The following is a 19,477-nucleotide window of genomic DNA, read 5'->3' on the forward strand; positions in this document are numbered from 1 at the left end:
AGCTAGCGTCAGGCTAGAAATCAGAAAACTATAATAATAATAATGATAAAGTTGGAAGGGACCTTGGAGGTCACCTAGTTCAACCCTCTGCTCAGGCAGGAAGCCCTATACTATTTCGGACAAATGGCTGTCCAGTTTCTTCTTAAAAACTTCCAGTGTTGGAGCATTCACCACTTCTGGAGGCAGGTTGTTCCATTGGTTAATTGTTCTAACTGTCAGGAAGTTTCTCCTTAGTTCTAGGTTGCTTCTCTCTTTGGTTAGTTTCCATCCGTTGCTTCTTGTCCTGCCTTCAGGTGCTTTGGAAAATAGCTTGACTCCCTCTTCTTTGTGGCAGCCCCTGAGATATTGGAACACTGCTATCATGTCCCCCCTTATCCTTCTCTTCGTTAAACTAGACATACCTAATTCCAGCAACCGTTCCTTATATGCTTTAGCCTCCAGTCCCCTAATCATCTTTGTTGCTCTTCTCTGTACTCTGTCTAGAGCAGTGGTTCTCAACCTGTGGGTCGGGACCCCATTTGGGGTCAAACGACCATTTCACGGGGGTCGCCAAACAACGCAGTCCGCCATTTTTTCCCCTTTTCCTTAGCTGTGCTACTCCCTTTTATTCTATTGGCTTTTGAAAGCCAATAGAATAGACTCTCTTGAATAGAGTCTAATTCTATTGGCTTTCAAAAGCCAATAGGAATTGTCCAGGCTGTCTCTGCCCTGCTGAGCCCGCCAAAAGTCCCATTCTGCAAACGGTGCTGCACCAGTTGAGTAGTCTTCAACCTCCGACCGGTTGAGTAGTCCTCAACTTACAACCAGTTGGGGGTCGCAGCATTAAAAAGGTTGAGAACCACTGTTCTAGAGTCTCAACATCTTTTTTATATCGTGGTGACTAAAACTGGATGCCGTATTCCAAGAGTGGCCTTACCAAGGCATTGTAAAGTGGTATTAATACTTCACGTGATCTTGATTCTATCCCTCTGTTAATGCAGCCCAGCACTGTGTTGGCTTTTTTGGCAGCTGCAGCACACGGCTGGCTCATATTTAAATGATTGTCCACTAGGACTCTGAGATCCCTCTCACAGTTACTACTATTGAGCAAGGTACCCCCATACTATACCTGTACATTTGGTTTTTCTTGCCTAAATGTAAGTTCTAGTTCCTGTGAGAGGTAGAACTAGACTGTCAGTTCTAGTTTCACCTTAGGCACAAAGCCAGGTTGATGACCCTGGGCCAGTCACACTCTTTCCACCTCAGGTAGGAGGTAATGGCAAACTACTTCTGAAAAACCTGGGTAAGAAAACTGCTGGGACTTGTCCAGGCAGTTGCCAGGAATCAACAAAAGCACCCTCCCCTAAAAGATACAACGATGTGAAGATTTGCATTTTTAGAATGATTTAGAAGGAGGAGCAACTCTGGCACCTGTGACCTTTGGTACCATAGGACAGTGCCAACCTAGTCATGGCCTAAAGCTGGCCCTGACCATGGCTAAAATTTATGTTGGGATCATGGAAATTTTAGTTCAATATTTCTGGAGAATCCCAAGGTTCCTTCTGGTATCCAGCATCAGTGATACAACTTGTTTAAAAACTGGTGTGTATAGTAAATGTGTGCATGGGCTTGGACTTCTATCCTGATGGAGGTCAATTATTCACTTTCTTGTAGAATCAGATGACAGATTCCTAATATATTACCCTGTCCATGACACCCTATATATAACAGGTCTATAATAGGGTTCACTTATTGGCATTTGGTGCCATACATTAAGTCTGCCTAGGCATCCACACATAATCTTCCATAGCCAATAAGGATATGTATGTCCATTGCTTCTCTGGCATCTCTTTCCTGAGAGCATGGCAACTAAGTAAGAATCAACACCCTGTTTTGATGCGCTGTGGAGAGCCCTAAAAGAAAACCTTTCACACATTCACTCAGGGGACCAATCCTTAATCCTAAACCTAACCCTTTATTGCAAAATCTAATCCTTACCTAGAGTTCTACCCTTTAACACAGGTGTCTCCAACCCCCAGTCTGTGGACCAGTACTGGGCTGTGGCATGCCAGCAACCGGTCCACACAAACAAGCAAAGCCCCATCTGTGGGATGCAGGCAGCGCACAAAACCATGCACCTCTCTCCACGGAAGCGGTCCCTGGTGCCCAAAAGGTTGGGGACCTCTGATTTAATGGTTTAATCAAAACCGTGGCTCTTCATTCCAGGCCTACCTGAAACAAACAATCCAGAGACACAATAGAACAAGAGTGGAGGTGAACCTGAGACCCACAACAGAAAAAGAACCACAACTCCCACCCACACTTAACCCCTCTTGGCTTCAGTGAGATAGTGTAAATGTACTTACCACTGAGGTGGTCTCACCCGAAGCTTCTGCTCAATCCAGAGAAATATCCCATGATCCAGTCACGAACCATCCTCAAAGTATCAACGTATTTTGCTACTTGTAGTAAAGCAGAGTTTAACTCTGCTGTTCAAAGATCCAACAGGATTGATTGTTGTATTTTCAGTTTTGGCCACAAGAACGTGGTTCTTTCTCTCACGAAGGCAATAGGCTAACTTGCTAGGCACAAGCAGGCTGTACAGCACATAGTTTATTTCTCTAATTAACACCTTTCAACTCCTACTGCTGCCTATCATATATTGCATAATAATTATGTTGACTCTGCTAATTTAACAGAAAGTAACCTTGTAATGGAAGTCCTGGAAGATTTCCAGTCTACTTCAATAACACTATTCTTCACTGGAACTGCACAAGGGTATAAGCAATTGTTATTGTGCAATATCCTATTCTGGTTATATAGCTTGGCTCCGAATCCACCACATCCAGCTTTTGGGATATCTCTGGCCTGATAAAACCCAGTGCACAGCCGTGCTAGATTAAAATGTGTGTACCACAAAAACAGATCTTAATGTCAGGGGTTGGTTGGGGAGAGTAGCAGTAAAACTAATGGAATTCGAGTAAATAAGTAGCATAAAAGCTAATTAGAATTTTACAGAAGAATGGAAAGATAAATAATGGTTATCTCATTCTAATTCCTTCCAGATTTACAACAATCTCTGCTATGTGGAGAACTTGGAATACAGCATTACTTACTGTATCATGGGACCTGGGAAAAGAGGCATATTAAAACTATTCATTTGAGACCTGTGTAAGTTATTTCAAGATCATGCAGTACATCAAGGTGGGGAATCTGTGTTCCTCAAGTGGTTAAGGAATATAACTTTCAACTTCCATCATCCCCAACCATAATAGTATAAGGCAATAAAGTTGGTTTTGTGAAAAGTAGCTGCAGTTAGGCAGAAACACTTTGCACCCCATTTTCCCCATACACTCATTCATTAACTCACAACTCTGCTCACAAGCATCCGAGCCAATGTTGCAGCTGCTTCTGATAGCTGAGCCACACCCTGATGTTTTCAAGGACACGCTGATGTTCAGAGGCAGCGTCATCTTCCCTACCCACAGCTTACTAAAGTAAATGCTAAGACAGAGTGGAAAAAGTGGTTATAAGGAAAAGGAGATAAGCAAATGGCATAGAAATGGGGAAGTAGAGGTGATGTCTGAAGATTAACGGCTATTTTTTTAAAACAATATTTTATTAAGTTTTATAAAACTTAATAGGATCAATATAGGTATTGGGATTCGGGGTGGGGTTCAGGGATAGGGTTGGGGTAGGGGAGGGTACAACAATCAGTTTATTTTAAAACATGGGAAAACTTTTACCAATGGTTACCAAAACAAGTTAGTGAGAAATGATTGTGAAATTTAATAAGATGAATGAAATTTACTGATTAATCGATATGTTTTATGATCAGTGTTATTTTTCTTGACTATAGCTATTTATTATCATACTAACTATTCTCATTGAATATCTGTATCCGGACAATAGTCTGCTTGCTAAACTTGGAAATGATACTAACGGCTAATTTAAGCAGGAAAGAGGGCTATCATTCAACTGCCAGGACCACAAGCTTCCTTCTTCTGTAATATATTCAAGATGGACAGTGTTTAATATTTATTTGTTATGTATATGTAGGGGTGTGGGTCTATATATATGTTGTATATAGTATGTTTAGGTGTGTGTCATGTATGTGTTCACTTTGAGAGTGGGCAACTAAATTTCATTTTTGATGTGTGCTGTTGTGCCACAGTAAAAAAAAATAACAATAAAGCTCTGTCTGTATGTCTCTCTCTCTCTCTGTCTATCATCTATCTATCTGTCTGTCTGTCTGTCTGTCTGTCTGTCTATCTATCTCTCTATCTCTCTATCTCTATCATCAATCTATCTCTATCTCTCTATCTCTATCTCTATATCCAGTGCTTTTTTTGTAAAAAAAAAAAAAAAGGTGTTGGAACTCACACATGTCATACAACCTGCCTTGCCTACCCTACAAGGTTCCATCCAAAAAAGGTGCCGGAACTCCGTTCTGGATGTTCTATGACAAAAAAAGCCCTATCTATATCTATGCCTATGCCTATATCTATCTATCTATCTATCTATCTATCTATCTATCTATCTATCTATCTATCTATCTATCTATCTATCTATCTATCTATCTATCTATCTATCTATCTATCATCTGCTATGGTGAGCAGCAAATCATGGTGTGAATCCTGCTTGGAGTTTTGCCAGAAGCTTGAGAGAAACCTGAAAAGGAATTGAAATGGCACCTCCTCCCAACTAGTGAAAGAACAACAAAAAAGGTAACGAAGTTTGGAAATTAAAACTCAGGGGTTTTTTTTTCCCCAAGAAAGAAAAGTTGGATGTTCCCAGCAACCATTTTCTTTCCTCCACTTTTCTGCAATTCAATATAGTTAATATTAATTTGCACATTGCTTTATTTCCAATGTATTTTTCATACAGTAACTAATATCTGCCCAGCTCACTCTGTGATTGCTATTTCTCAGATTTGCCAAGGAACAGAAAGAGAATTTGGATATGAAACGGAATGTTTTCTGGGAATGCTTCCAACATCAAAAGCAATATGTTAATTTGCTAAGGGGCATTTTGCCAACAGGTTCCTCAGCCAGCCCAAGACAATAAACACAAATTAGAAGTGCCCCTCAATGGTGGCAGAAATAGGATTACACAGTACAAAAGCTCCACAAATAATCTTCCTCACAGCTTCTCATGTCTTCTTTGTTAAGTGAATCCCTGCACTTCTTAAATCAGGGGTGTCAAACTGCCGGCCCATGGGCCGGATGCATCATACCATGCTGGCAATGCAAAAAAAAGTCACGATATGTTGCGACATGTCATTTCACATGTCATGTGACATTGCAAGTTTGACACTCCTGTCTTAAATGAATCACACAGTCCTTAAACACATCTGTCTTTCCTCATTCATTCTGCTTGTTGGAAACTAGCTGGGAAGGTTGCAAACAGCAAACCTGTGACTCTGTAGCATTGCAACTGTCCTAAGTACATGCTACTTGTCAAGTGCCCAAATTTTGATCCTGTGGCTATGCTGCAATGGTTTTAAATGTGACGACCATGTGTAAGTCACTTTTTCCACTGCTGTTGTAAGTTCAGTCGTTAAACGAATGGCTGCAAGTCAAGGACTTCCTGTATAGAGCACATAGATTAATTCAATAACCAGAGTGCCTTGTGTAAATATAGCCAACATCTTTGGGTTAACGAAATCAGGTCTTCATGTGAAAATACCAAGTAGCACAGACATAATTTGGGAATAACTGCTTCTATACCTTTTTGACTGTGAATCGCAGTCCAGGTTTTTCCATGTGTCTTAAAACATAGGACTCCATTGTACCGAAAACACCACTTGAAAACGCTCCTGGTTTTGCGACCTCTGAAAAAGGTTATTTATCTTGTTCAACTCTTGTCAGTCACCCATCCTTTATTACAGTCAATGAGCAGTATTCCATGTAGAGAAGCACAAAGGTTAAAAATATACCAGATAAAATAAAACAGAATGCAACCAAGATGGTGACGGGTCTGGAGAATTTTATTATGAGGAAAGATGGCCTTTTGGAATTTTTAGTCCCAAAAGAGAAGAATTGGAAGGGGACAGGTTGAGAATTACAAAATAGTCCATGGGTTGAATAAAGTGGAGGTGCTACTTTACCTTCCACAAAATTAGTTAGACGTTGTCCAGAGGAATGGCCCTTAGCCTTGACGTTAGCATGGCTGTCTCTGAAGACCATCTGCAGAGAGATTAGTGGGCTTCCTTGTGCAGTTCGTTGTGAGGCTCCTGTGAGAACAGATTGTTGGATAAAATGAGCCAGGGGTCCAAGGCAACAAACCACTGCTTATGTGAGACAAAAGTGGAAATAAAATAAAATAAAATAATACAGGTAGTCCTTGACTTAACGCCCACAAGTTAGACATTTGTTAACTGAGTTTTGCCCCCTTCTACAGTTTTTTTTAATTTTTTTAATTTTTTATTGTGTACAAAGGAAAAAAAAGATTAAAAACATTGAACATGATAAATCGTCTTTGACATACATCTCCGTCTTGTCAGTTCATATTGTACAATAATTACATATGATATATCTATATACAACTGTACATTCCTAGTCTCTATCTTAACTTATATCTTTGCTGTTGACCCCCATTTTTTTTCCTCCATTTATAAAATTTATTCCAGATTCAATAAAATTCTGTTTCTTCCTGATTTTTTAATCTTTTTGTTATCTTGTCTAGTTCTGCGCAATACATAATTTTCTTTATTAGTGCTTCCTCACTCAGTGCTTCCATTGCTTTCCACTTTTGAGCAAATAGTATCCTTGCCGCCGTTACCACGTGTATGATTAAATATGTGTCACCTTTATTTACATTTTCCCCTAATATTCCTAATAGTAATGTCTCAGGTTTGTATTGAATGTTTTGCCTAGTCATTCCCAGACCATAAGCCAATACACCTGTGCTTCTCTACATGTCCACCATACATGAAAAAATGTGCCCTTTTCTTTTTTGCACTTCCAGCACATAGGGGAGTATCCGTTATACATTTTGCTTGCCACAGTTGTTAAGTGAATCACTGCAATTGCTAAGTAAGCAACAGGGTTGTTAAGTGAATCTGGCTTCCCCATTGACCTTGCTTGTCAGAAGGTCGCAAAACCTGATCACGTGTCCCCAGGAACACGGTGACCATCACAAGTACATGCCAGCCGCCAAGCGTCCAAATTTTGATCACGTAATAGTGGGGATGCTGCAAGTGTGGAAAAATGGTAATAAATCGCTTTCAATGAAGGCAAATTACTTTTTTCAGTGCCGTTGTAAGTTCGAACGGTCACTAAATGAACTTTTGAAAGTCGGGGACCACCTGCAATAACATGATTGGATGAGGCTAAGGGAGGTGGCAGCAACTGAATGAGCTTACCTCAATTTTGTAGAAGAGAGCCCTCATCTTCTTTTCTGACCCTTGCAGAGTGGATTTTAGCTGCTGTTTCTGAATAGATTGTGTTGGTTATCAGCTCCTTTTACGAACCCTCCTCCTAGATTTTCCTGAAGCTTAGAGTCAGATCCTAGAAATACAGTAAAAGGCCAAATGCCCTTTGTTGAAAAATGGTCACTTTCTTTCTTGTGCTGAATGAAAACCTCTCCTTTCCACTTTGTGTGTCAAACTCAGAAGCAAGGCTGGAAGTCTTGGCTAGGTGCCCAGGACTGTTAAAACATTTCCTGCCCTTTCTGGGAACAGCTTTGTAGAATGTGTCATTTCTTAATCCATTCATTAGAATACAGGGTTGGTTCGGAGGCTGTTTTTCAAATGGCGTAGATTCTGGTATAAACAACAGGCCATAACAGGCACTGAACATGCTCCACCTACCGTTAGTCACAGCATCTGGAGATTTGCAGAGCTGAAAAAGCACACGAGCAGCGTCTTTGAGAAGAGAGAGCTCCGGATAGCCCTTCTTCAATTTGTCGACACAAGGGTAAGTTTCTCTCATTGATTCCTGAAATGCGTAAATGCGCGCACAGCAACCATGTTAGAGAAGCCACGGGTTTCCTATCTAGGTTAAAAATGCCTCTGCCTGAAGAGAAACCTTGTTTGCTGGGAAGGAGTACATTTCCATTCACGTTATGCAACTCTTAAAGTGATAAACTGCCTGGTGGAGCACAGATGATTTTACGGGATCCAGATGAATTCTGGAGGCAATTTTTTTTTTCCACTCAGAGGACAAGCGTGGAGGAGAGAAGCGGTGGAAGCATCTGAAACGTCTGCTGAGAGTGCTGTGCAGTTAAGGGCGATCAGAACAGGCACTTCTATTAAAAAAAGGCATTGTGGGTGTCTTTAATCTGGCCTATTTTCTTGACTAGCAGTTGCTATATTTTGGAATTCCCCAGCACAGAGAAGCAGAGTGTGTTTTGATAGAGAAAAGCAGGATGTTCTGCTGGCCCAGCACATTTGCTGTAGTGTCTTTTTGATAGAGTAAAACTCCTCTTAAATGAAAAGCAAATGGAGGGAGAAAAGAATTGCAACTTCAGAAGTAGTTCTGGGTGGGATGCAGACATGTTCTTAAAATGTGTGTGTGTGTGTGTGTGTGTGTGTGTGTGTGTGTTTACAAACCTGCCTGCCAAGATGCTTCTAAATGTTGGGGAAAAAGGGAGCACCTCCTCCCCATTTATATATCAGTAGTTTCAGGGGGGAGACAATGTTTTGACTGGGTTGATGGAACATAGAATAACAGGGTTGGAAAAGACCTTAGAGATCTTCTAGTCCAACCCTATATCATTCCAAAGTGAAAGAAAAGTTGGCAATTAGTTTGCATGATTTGGCACAGTGCTACGATCAGCAACTCTATGAGGCATGAAATGGATGCCTGCATTTATCAATAGATCTATAGTTTGGGCCAATTCCACTGCAGATGTTCTTATTTTCTACCTAGTTGTTCTGCCCATTAATTATGAGGTGATGAAAATTGGAGCAAGTTGGTAGCACCTTCTTGCTTTATTGCATTATTGCTATTGTTCTACATTACTAAATAATTCTGTTTCTGACAAGTGTGCGTGATACAAGGTGGTAAAGTCGAGCCCATTTTGAGGTATGTTCCCTACCATGTACTAGCCACACCCATGGATGACTATGTTATATAGCATTATTTTTACAAATCCTTGGTAGATCCTCTTCTCTTTCAAATGAATTGTTGTCATTTTAAGAACGGGTTGGTAGGAACTTAAAGCCACAAATTAAACCGACAATATGAAAAAACCAATTGATGCACTAATACTGTGCTGATCTGTAGCACCTATGGGAGGTTAAAAGCAATGCCAGAAAGCAACAGGATATGATGAGCCCAAACGACTTTTGTCGGTGGGATTCCCCTTCCCAGCCCCAATCACTTAAATGGTTTCTTCTCTTGTTGTGAAATATTTTGGTAGAAATAATGAATTTAAACATGGTCTGGCACTCATGAAAAGATTCCACGAGACAGCACGTACCCTTTTTATCCTCTTTGCGGTGTGCTGGGAGATAATTTTTAGGAAACCAAATTTAGAACTCTTAGCCAGTAACGAACCTCATGACGTGTTTTTATTCCATTTATTCTGCAAAAAATGTAAAGAGGTTTCTGGATGCTAAAAAAAAGGATGAGGGGAAGAGAGTGCCCTTAGTTCTCCCCAAAATTTGGGTTTGATCACAAAGAACTATAGAGCATAGAATAATATGGTTGAAAGCCCCTTGGAGGTCATCTAGTCTAGGGCTTTTCAACCTTTTCACCCATTGTACCACTTTTAGGATATGGCAACATCCGAGTACCACCAGACGCCTAGCAAGGTGTCAAAAACTTGATGACCCAAAAAAAAAAGGAAAAAAGTGATAAAATACAGGTAGTCCTCAACTTACAACAGTTTGCTTAGTGACTGTTTGAAGTTACAATGGCACTGAAAAAAATGCCCCCCAAGGCACAGCCGAGCAAGACACCTGCCTGCCCACCTGGCAGCGCTCTTCCTCCTGTCCGAGGTTTTCATTGTTGTGAGCATTTCTGTTGAGGATTGGCAGCGAGGGTGGAGTGTGGAGTGTTTGATTTTTATTCCCCCCGTCTGCTGGGTGGTTGCAGCAGGTTTTGGTCACTTCACATGACCCTGGGACACTGTGACCATCATAAATATGAATCAGTTGCCAAGCATCTGAATGTAAATCACAAGACCCTGGAGATGCTGCAACATTCCAGCTGATCCGCACTTCTTCTGAGCTCAGCAGAAGTACCAGGATCAGTGTTGAGCTCCAGCTGGAGCCTGGCACTGATCCTGACACTTCCACTGAGCCCTGACAGCCCCAAAGAAGCGCTGATCCTGGCGCTTCCGCTGAGCCATGACAGCCCTGCAGCTCCAGCCATCTCTTGCTCAGGCTCGTGCGGTGCTGTCACTGGTTCAGCTCATTCCCCTCCCCCGCTACCACTTTTCTAGGATGGTCGCGTACCATCTGCCAGGTGCCAATGTACCACAGGTGGTACCCATACCAATGGTTGAAAAGCCTTGTTTTAGTCCAACTGCCTGCTTATGGCAGGAGATCCTACACCATTCCAGACAAATTGCTGTTCAGTCTCTTCTCGAAAACCTCCAGTGAGAGGCAAGCTGTTCCACTGATTAATTGTTCTCGCTATCAGGAAATTTATCCTTAAATCTAGGTTGGATCGCTCTTTAATAATCTTCCACCCATTACTTCCTACCCTGTCCTCAGATGCTGTGATAGTCTCTCCCTAATCCTTCTCCAGAAGTGGTGAATGCTCCAACACTGGAAGTTTTTAAGAAGAGACTGGACAGCCATTTGTCTGAAATGGTATAGGGTTTCCTGCCTGAGCAGGGGGTTGGACTAGATGACCTCCAAGGTCCCTTCCAACTTTATTATTATTATTATTATTATTATTATTATTGACATATCTTGTTCCCCCAATCATTCATCATATGGCTTTGTATATCAGTGTAAGCTCTGTGCAGGTTATGAAAAAAATTATTTGCTTTAATTGTCATTAGAGGAGTAGGAAACATATTTTAAAATAAATACTCTAATAGTCTCCCCCTCCCTTTCTTCATAGAATCCCTAGGCAACCATTTATAGATCCTAGAAATTTATAGTGTCAGATTGTTTGAAAGTTTTCCTAAAATGTCCTTTCTGAATATATAAAATATTTATAAAATATTCACTTAGGGTAACACTTTTCATTTTCCAATTCAGTTACTCAAGTTTAATATTCAAAGATACTATTTCAGGGATTGGGTTAAGGAAAACAGAAGAAACGGTAAAATTTTCCGAATATGATGGCCAGAACTTCATGTTACAGTTACATTAATAAAAAATTTATACCTAAGGAGCAGAGCTGACTTTCTGGATTAATTTTCCTTCACTTTGCACTTTGTACCATATCATTAGAATGTTCTTAATTTTTTTTAATGCTTGCAATACACTTGCCTACATGTTTTATTGGCAAAGACATCCCGCCCAAAAGTTGCAAAATAAATGTGTCACAGCGAAAGAACATGACTTTGTACTTAAAAAGAAGAAAGAAAATTCATTTATTGCTCAAGTTGTGCGATGTAAAGTGTAACATCCCTTCTTCCAGCAGTTTATTTTTCTAGTGAAGCAGTTATGGGAATGAAACGCTGAGTTGAGAGGCTTAAAAGAAAACAAAGAAACAAAAAAATATACTAAAACTGTTTACGTAACACATATAAAGGTTAAGCAAAACAATAATTTTTCCTAAGCTGTTGCTCTTGATTGATCATTTTGATCTGTGAATGAGATGTTCTTTTCTGGAATATTTAAGTTCATTTAGCTGTTTGAATACTTTCCTCCTTCCTTTTCCCTTTCCCCTTTCCTTTCCTTTCCTTCTATACCAGGGGTAGGCAACCTTGGCTCTTTTATGACTGGTGGACTTCAACTCCCAGAATTCCTGAGCCAGCCTAGCTCAGCTTGGAAACCTCTCCCTTTCCCCTCAGCATGGCTGGCTCCGGAATTCTGGGATTTGAAGTCCACGAGTCATAAAAGAGCTGAGGTTGCCTACCCCTGTTCTGTACTGTTATGTCTTCCAGGAGTTCAAAGAGAAGCTTGCAATGGAATAATATACTGTAAACGTACTTACATAAACATATGCACAAGAAGCAAGTCTTTAAAACAGTGAATTCAGAATTAAAACATGCACAGTAAAAAGAAAGCAGTATAAGTAGCTGTATTAAGTAAACAAAGACTGTTTAATGAGCATCTGCGCACATGTATGCTATGCATTATGGCATTGTATTATAATACAGATGGGGTCTTCTGGTTAAGTTGACACAAAGCAGTCTGTTTCACCATCCTCCCGATTCCTTCCAGAGCTCAGAGCAAAATACAGGAGTCAGGTTAACAGAGAATACGCAGTTGTGGCTGAATATAAATGTTGTACAAGAGCCAAAGCTCCAAGTTTACCGGAGTTCAGATTTAGCAGGATCACTGAGTACACTTGTTGTTGCTTCACAAATTGTGAATTTAATCTAGTTCAATGTCATCATCTTTTCCGGTGAGTTTCATTATTGTCCCTCAAGGCATGGAGACTGGCAATGCGTGGAAATGATTATTGCCCCAAATATCAGCTGTTATAAAATGGGTGATAGGTAGGTGAGGAAAATACAAGGGGTTTTTTTGGGGGGGTGGGGGAAAGTAGGTAGACCACATTTGTTGTGTCTTCTGTGAGTGAGAGAGAAAAATCACTCTGATGGGAAATAAAGACCATGTTGGCCCACCATCTGGTATAGTCTTCTCCATTATGATCAAATGTTGTGTATTCAATTTGCATATTTGTTTTGCATCAATTTATCTTATTTCTGCTCTGTGGCTCTTCCTCTTGAGATGTGCAAGTGACAACCCAAGTAAAGAGATCAAGAAAGAAGGCTTTCATTTGGGTCTAACAAACAAAGATAGAGGCAGGATGCAAATTGGACCCTTTTGGGCAATAAAGACTCAAAATCAGTTCTCTCTAGATATCGTGGAGTGAAGTTCGGGCATTTGGAAATGATTCCAGAATCTTAAGTAGTTAAGGACGATAATGGGAAGTCTTTGTGAAAAGGACAATTCCTATTTCTGACTTCTCTTACTGCTGTCCAAGCACATAAATATAAAAAGGCTTCCTTTTGCGTTTTTTTTAAAAACCATTAGTCCGTTGTAGAAAAAAACAGGATATGAAGCAAGCCTATTTTTTTTTACCAAATCTACTGAAAAGCCAGCTCCAGGAATTGCTTCCCCCCCTTCTCTTCTTCCCAAAGGTTTCTCAAATTTTCAAATGTCTTCTCCATTCTAAATCTATCTTATCGTTTCCTTGCCAAAGCAAATTGGTTAAGGAGGACAAGAAGCTTCACAATCTCTTTTCACTCTCTGCCTTGATTGTGGAGAGGCTCCACAATCTCTAGAAGCTCTCTGCCTTGAATAATTTGGGGGGGGGGGAAACACCGCTGTCTTTGACAAATTTGTATCACTTGTGTCATACTTGCATTTCTCTCAAACTGGATGTCTTCCCCGTTTTATCTTGCAGAGTCGTCACCATGGGAAAGTTCCTGTTGACCTGCTCAATCGTGATTCTCTTCATTTTGCTTCAGACGGAGGAGATTGTCTCCATTTCTAGAAAAGGAAGCGGTAGACTAAGCAGCAGCAGCAGCCGGAAGTCAAGTCGACCTAGCAGACCTGTCAAGCCTGCAGAGAAACCCAGAAGACCCGTCCACTCTGAGAAGAAGCCTGATAATCCTGCAAGGCGTCCTCCGAGCCACCCAATCCCTCCTCCATATAATCCTGCATATCCACCCCATAATCCCGCCATCCCACAAAATCCAGGACGCCTTCCACTTTATCCTGTCAACCCTCAAAATCCTGCCCACCCCCCAAATTACCCTGTTAACCCAAGGAATCCCCCTCCATACAACCCTGCCCATCCCCCAAATAATCCTGTTAATCCAGGGAATCCCCCACCATACAACCCTGCCCATCCCCCAAATAATCCTGTTAATCCAGGGAATCCCCCTCCATACAACCCTGCCCATCCCCCAAATAATCCTGTTAATCCAGGGAATCCCCCTCCATACAACCCTGCCCATCCCCCAAATAATCCTGTTAATCCAGGGAATCCCCCTCCATACAACCCTGCCCATCCCCCAAATAATCCTGTTAATCCAGGGAATCCCCCTCCATACAACCCTGCCCATCCCCCAAATCCTGTTAATCCAGGGAATCCCCCTCCATACAACCCTGCCCATCTCCCAAATTACCCTGTTAATCCAGGAAATCCCCCTCCATACAACCCTGCCCATCCCCCAAATTACCCTGTTAATCCAGGGAATCCTCCTCCATACAACCCTGCCCATCCCCCAAATTACCCTGTTAATCCAGGGAATCCCCCTCCATATAACCCTGCCCATCCCCCAAATTACCCTGTTAATCCAGGGAATCCTCCTCCATACAACCCTGCCCATCGCCCAAATAATCCTGTTAATCCAGGGAATCCTCCTCCATACAACCCTGCCTACCCACATCCGGTTAACCCCCAAAACCCAGCACATCCTCCCCCATATCCGGTCAACCCTCAAAATCCAAGACATCCTCCCCCCTATCCGATCAACCCTCAAAATCCTGGGTATTTCCCACACCAACCGTATAACCCCCAAAATCCTCAATGGAACCACTATAATCCCAAGATCTGGAAGCCCAAGCAGCCCAAGACTAAGATGAAGCATGTGGCTGGAGCGGCAGTTGCAGGTGCAGCAGCAGGAGCTCTTGGAGGCTACTTTCTGGGACGTGCCATGTCTAATCTGCATTTTCGCTTTAACAACCCGAACGAGGAGCGCTGGTGGTACGAAAATCGCCATCGTTATTCGGATCGCGTGTACTATCCCCAGTACATCGAGCCTGTTCCACAAGATATCTTTGTGAGAGACTGTGTGAATGTCACAGTGAAAGAATATGTCGAGCCCACTGGGAATAAAACAGAGGACGAGATGGAAGCCAAGGTGGTGACGCACGTGGTCAGGGAAATGTGCATCGAGCAGTATCGTACTTTCTCCAGCTCCCAAGGAGGAGGCAGTTCCAGGCCTCACGGTGGCAACCCAGCGGACCCGAAGCCAAAGGGTGATGAAGTGAAATATATTGTGGGGGAACCTGTTGTGGAAGATCCTGAGAGCTACATCTTAGGCAGCCCCATAGCCAAGATGTATTTTCGTTTTAATGACAGTGAGGAGGAACGATGGTGGAGTGAAAACCGCCACCGTTTTGCCACCCATGTTTACCACCCAAACACTAGCCAGCCAGTTTCAAGGGAGGCTTTCTTGAGTGAGTGTGTAAACGTCACTGTAGGAGAGTACGTGAAGCCCATTGGAAACCAAACCGAGGATGAATTGGAAGCCAGAGTGGTCACACAGCTTGCCAATGAAAAATGCATGGAGATGTATCCCCGCTTCACTGGTCTCACAACGGGAGGCAGCTACTATAATCATAAACCAGAGACTACACTGGAGTTCAAACGTGAGTTCAAATATCAAGAAGGAGCAGCTCCCGGAGGAGCCAGTGGACACACTCTCCCTAACAATGCTGTGTCTGATTTGCATGTCTCCTTTGAAAATGTTTTGCTCCTTGTTCATCCTTTTGCAGCTTCAGTCCTTTCCTTAATCACTCCTTTCCTGATCTTCTAAGGGCTACGCTTCCTAAGTCTCTATCATGGTTGCTGTTCACTTATCAGAGGTCTGGAAGATCTCTCTCTCCCCAGCAAGAATTTAGTTGTGGTTTTATGCTTTTCTGGAGACTGCATCAGTTCAGTACAATGGGGTAAAGAGATGCAATACATGTGATACCTATGAATGAATTCCAATTGCCATCAATCAATCAAAAGTGATTCCTTTTTTTGTATTGACTGTCAAGTCTAATTTAAGGTGGAGACAGTGGATAATTCCCTCCATTCCTGTTGCCTAGATCCCTCAGTGGGACCTGCTCAGTTTTTTCAGGAAATATTTTAACAGTTCAAATGATAGTAGAAGTTGCTTTTGAGATGGATGGATGGATGGAAAGAAGGGAAGGAAGGAAGGAAGGAAGGAGACTTCTGGAGTTATTTAAATGAATACATCAAGATTTGAATTGAAGATTCTATTCAGACACACGTCAAGTCCAACCTTGGAACCAAATTGACTTTCTGAACAGTTGGGATCGAGCAACTGAATAGGTTTGGATGTGGGCTTTTTTTGACTATCTCCAAAATAGCTTTCCTCTAATGGGAGCTGATAATTCCAACACGTATCTGATTAATCAACCATTTTTGCTGAGTGGTGAAAGCTGTCACACACCTCATAACAGAGGCAGGCAACATTTGGTGGCAAACATGATTTACAACGTCGGGTCTGACGCCTGCAAACTTGCTGCTGAAGAAAACCGTGCCATCTGGATAGGCTGCAAATGTTGAGCTGAACACTTTTTTGAAAACTTTCTTTTAAAATTATGATATACTTTTATTAGAGCATTTCCCACAGGTTCCTATCTCACTATGGTGGAAAGCTGAACTATCCCTTTTCAGCAATTGTGGAGGGGATGGGGGGTGGGGTTCAAGAGTTGCAGAAAGAAGACTTGAAGTCACTTGTGGCCCTGGGGCAGCAGGGCCCCCTGCCTGATAAACTGTTTTTGTGCCTTCTTTGTTTAAACTGTTATCCCTACCCTTAAATATGACTGGGAAGTTTCGTCCAATCATTAGTAATTTGTAGGCTGAGAATACTGTTTGGAAGCCACATGGTGCCATGTTGTTTTCCATTCTTTGGTTTCCTTGACCTCTTAATGAATGCCTGGGTGGGTTTAAAATCTAGTTGTCTATGGAGATTTTCAATCATCCAGGTTATGGTTGTCTACAAGGTCCTTTTTTTTTTTTCCCCCAAAAGGCAACTGGACTTTCTTGTTTTCTTCTTTAAAAACATTTCACTTCTCATCCAAGAAGCTTTTTTTCAGTTCTTATACAAGAAGCTCCTTGGATGAGAAGCAAAATGTTTTCAAAGGAAAAAAAACAAGGAAGTTTAGTTGCCTTTTGAAAAAAAAAAAAAGCACATTTGGAGTTAAACTCTAATTCTATCTTTAGGATTGTTTTTTTTTTCCCATGCTGTGATAGTTGTCACAAATCAGAAGTGGAAAGAGACTTGGCTTGGATTGAAATTATGCCACAATTGAGTTAGTTACAATGGGGCATCAATCCAACAAATGCATAAATATGTAAATAAATAAATTTGGGTTCTTAAGATGACATCAGGACTATGTGCTTCTTCCCTTGAAACAAAGGATGTGGTTGGATTTATTCCATTTTCCTTCCAGCCCTGTGATTCTCAAAGGGAGTCTCTTTGAGAAAAGAAATGCTGTATAATTAGCTTGGCTTAAATTCTGAAGATGGATTCCCATCATGAAAAACTGTCTTCTTTAAATATGATACAAAGAATTTTTTTTTACCAACCCTTGATAAGCAATGTGTTGATAAACACTGCTTGGACCTTCTTGCTTGACTTCTCAGTGGGTGTGGTTAAGCTAGTAAGACTAGTGAGCAAGCACAAAGCTTCTTTTATCTCTGAATTTGGATCTTGCCTCAATTCATCGGAAAAAGGTCAGAAACATAAATTTCAAGTTAGGTTTAGCATCTGTTTTGTTAAAGAAATAAGAAATCCTGAAGGCTAGTTGGGATATAACACAGTGTTTGTGTTTCTGTTTAATTTTCCTTCTTTGTGTAATGGAAGGAGCTGTGCAAGAACACCTGGGAAGTCTATTTGAGCATCAGTGTTACGAACAAAAAGCTAGAATTTTAAACTATTTTGGTTATTCATTACACTCTAACACGCTCTGTATGATACATAGTGCTCAGATTTTATTTCCATGTAGAATGTTGATTGCCTAATGTTCCAACACAAAATTTATTTGAAGATTACTTGTTAAGTGCTTTGACTTGCTAATCTCCATTTACTCTTCTCATCCTTTCTGCTAAACTGCCAAATAAAACTGTGGCCTATATAACACCAAAATAGATCTGTTGGCCTTGTATTTGGTCCTTGTTTGCAAAGCCACTGTCAACGCTGCTAACATCGGATGTTTTACATTGACAACAGATGGAAATGTAGCCGTCTTTTTACCTTTCACTTTTAGAGTTAGATGATGCTGGGGAAGGGATATGAATGAGAGTCTAGCTAGACGTAACAACACTAAACTTAGCATGAGAATCAAGGTTATTGAGCCCAGAGCTGATAAAGAATTGGTGGGCTGGAGAACTGGAGAGGAAGCCCGCTTCAAGCTAATTGGGGAATGTGATTTATGACAGTTAATTGGAGGAGGGAATTGTGCTTTGATACTATGTGCCCAGGGGAGGGGAATTCAGTTTTTGGCTTCGATTATGTAGTGCTGATATTATGCTACTCGAATAAAAGATTCTTTAAGGTAAAACAATGCCTCAAAGTTCTTTTGAAGAGTTTCATCTGTCGGAACCATGACAGCCACTGCAATAGTAAGAAGGGAGTTGGGTTATCCCCTCAAACCCTTACATTCTCTGATTATGTAAGTATGATTAAGTAAGTTGTGTAGAGTGACTATTTTTTCACACCATGCTAAAGTAACATGCATTGATTTAATTTTGGATTACTGTGACTAGCATCCTACGTGCAAGCTTCATAGTATCTTAAAATTGTAAGAATGCTTGGTCTTCTGTGTTTTTTTATGTGTGTGTCTGTGTGTGTGAGAGAGGGGGAGGGAGGGAGGGAGAGAGAGAGGGAGGGAGGGAGAGAGCTTGTATTACATTCATATTACATTCAGTCTGGTTTGGAAGCCTCACTGCTTCAGACAGGAAGGCGGTGCAGAGAGTGGCAAGGATGGCTGAAAAGATCATTGGCAGTTCCCTCCCTCCCATCCAGGACATAGCACAGAAGCATTGCTTGAGCAGGGTCCATAAGATCATCTGGGACACTACACATCCTCTTCACAACCTGTTTTCTTTATTACCTTCTGGGAGGAGGCTTCGTGGTATCCGTAGCAAAACATCCAGATTCAGCCATAGTTTCATTCCATACAGCATTAACCTTGTGAACTCTCAAGCTTCCTCCTTCCGTTATATATTCAAGATGGACAGTATTTAATATTTATTTGCTATGTATGTGTAGGGGTGTGGGTCTATACATATGTTGTACATAGTATGTTTAGCTGTGTGTCATGTATGTGTTCCACTTTGAGAACGGGCAACTAAATTTCATTTTTGATGTGTGCCGTCGTGCCCACAGTAAAAAAATGACAATAAAGGTTATCTGATCTTATTTTCCCATACATTTCTGATATATACATATAGACATCTTTATTAGCAAAAGTTGATAGGACTTGATCCAGGGGCTTAACAGTGAAATGGGCAATGTTTACATTTAACAAATAAATAAGTGAGTAAGTAAAACAGCCATAAATCATGTGTATCCTTTTTAAAGAGTGTTCTGGCTTAGTATGGTGTCCGGACCAAGTGCATGCACAATAAAAGGGCACGTTATCCAAGACCGATCTAAATTATTTGAG

At 41.3% G+C, this 19,477-nt stretch overlaps 1 protein-coding gene and 1 long non-coding RNA gene across 2 annotated transcripts; one reads left to right on the plus strand and one right to left on the minus strand.

Moving 5' to 3' along the window:
- The first annotated feature begins 4,667 nt into the window (after positions 1-4,667).
- On the plus strand, positions 4,668-18,020 carry LOC120303425 (extensin-like). Its single transcript, XM_039332953.1, has 3 exons — positions 4,668-4,706; positions 7,799-7,898; positions 13,467-18,020. Exon 3 carries the CDS (start codon positions 13,477-13,479, stop codon positions 15,607-15,609), a length of 2,133 nt encoding a protein of 710 aa, XP_039188887.1. The 5' UTR covers positions 4,668-4,706; positions 7,799-7,898; positions 13,467-13,476; the 3' UTR covers positions 15,610-18,020.
- Positions 5,951-7,815, minus strand: LOC120303426. Its single transcript, XR_005555458.1, has 2 exons — positions 7,346-7,815; positions 5,951-6,214 (listed from the first exon to the last, which is right to left on the minus strand). It is a non-coding gene; the product is annotated as an uncharacterized LOC120303426 (long non-coding RNA).
- Positions 18,021-19,477: the final 1,457 nt, after the last annotated feature.

The sequence above is a fragment of the Crotalus tigris genome, unplaced genomic scaffold (assembly GCF_016545835.1).
Source record: "Crotalus tigris isolate CLP2741 ecotype Arizona unplaced genomic scaffold, ASM1654583v1 scf7180000024470.1849372, whole genome shotgun sequence".
In the NCBI taxonomy this organism is placed as follows: domain Eukaryota; kingdom Metazoa; phylum Chordata; class Lepidosauria; order Squamata; family Viperidae; genus Crotalus; species Crotalus tigris.

Bases quoted from the DNA above. Each gene is read 5' to 3' on its own strand.
- LOC120303425 (XM_039332953.1), top strand. From the start codon at position 13,477: ATGGGAAAGTTCCTGTTGACCTGCTCAATCGTGATTCTCTTCATTTTG.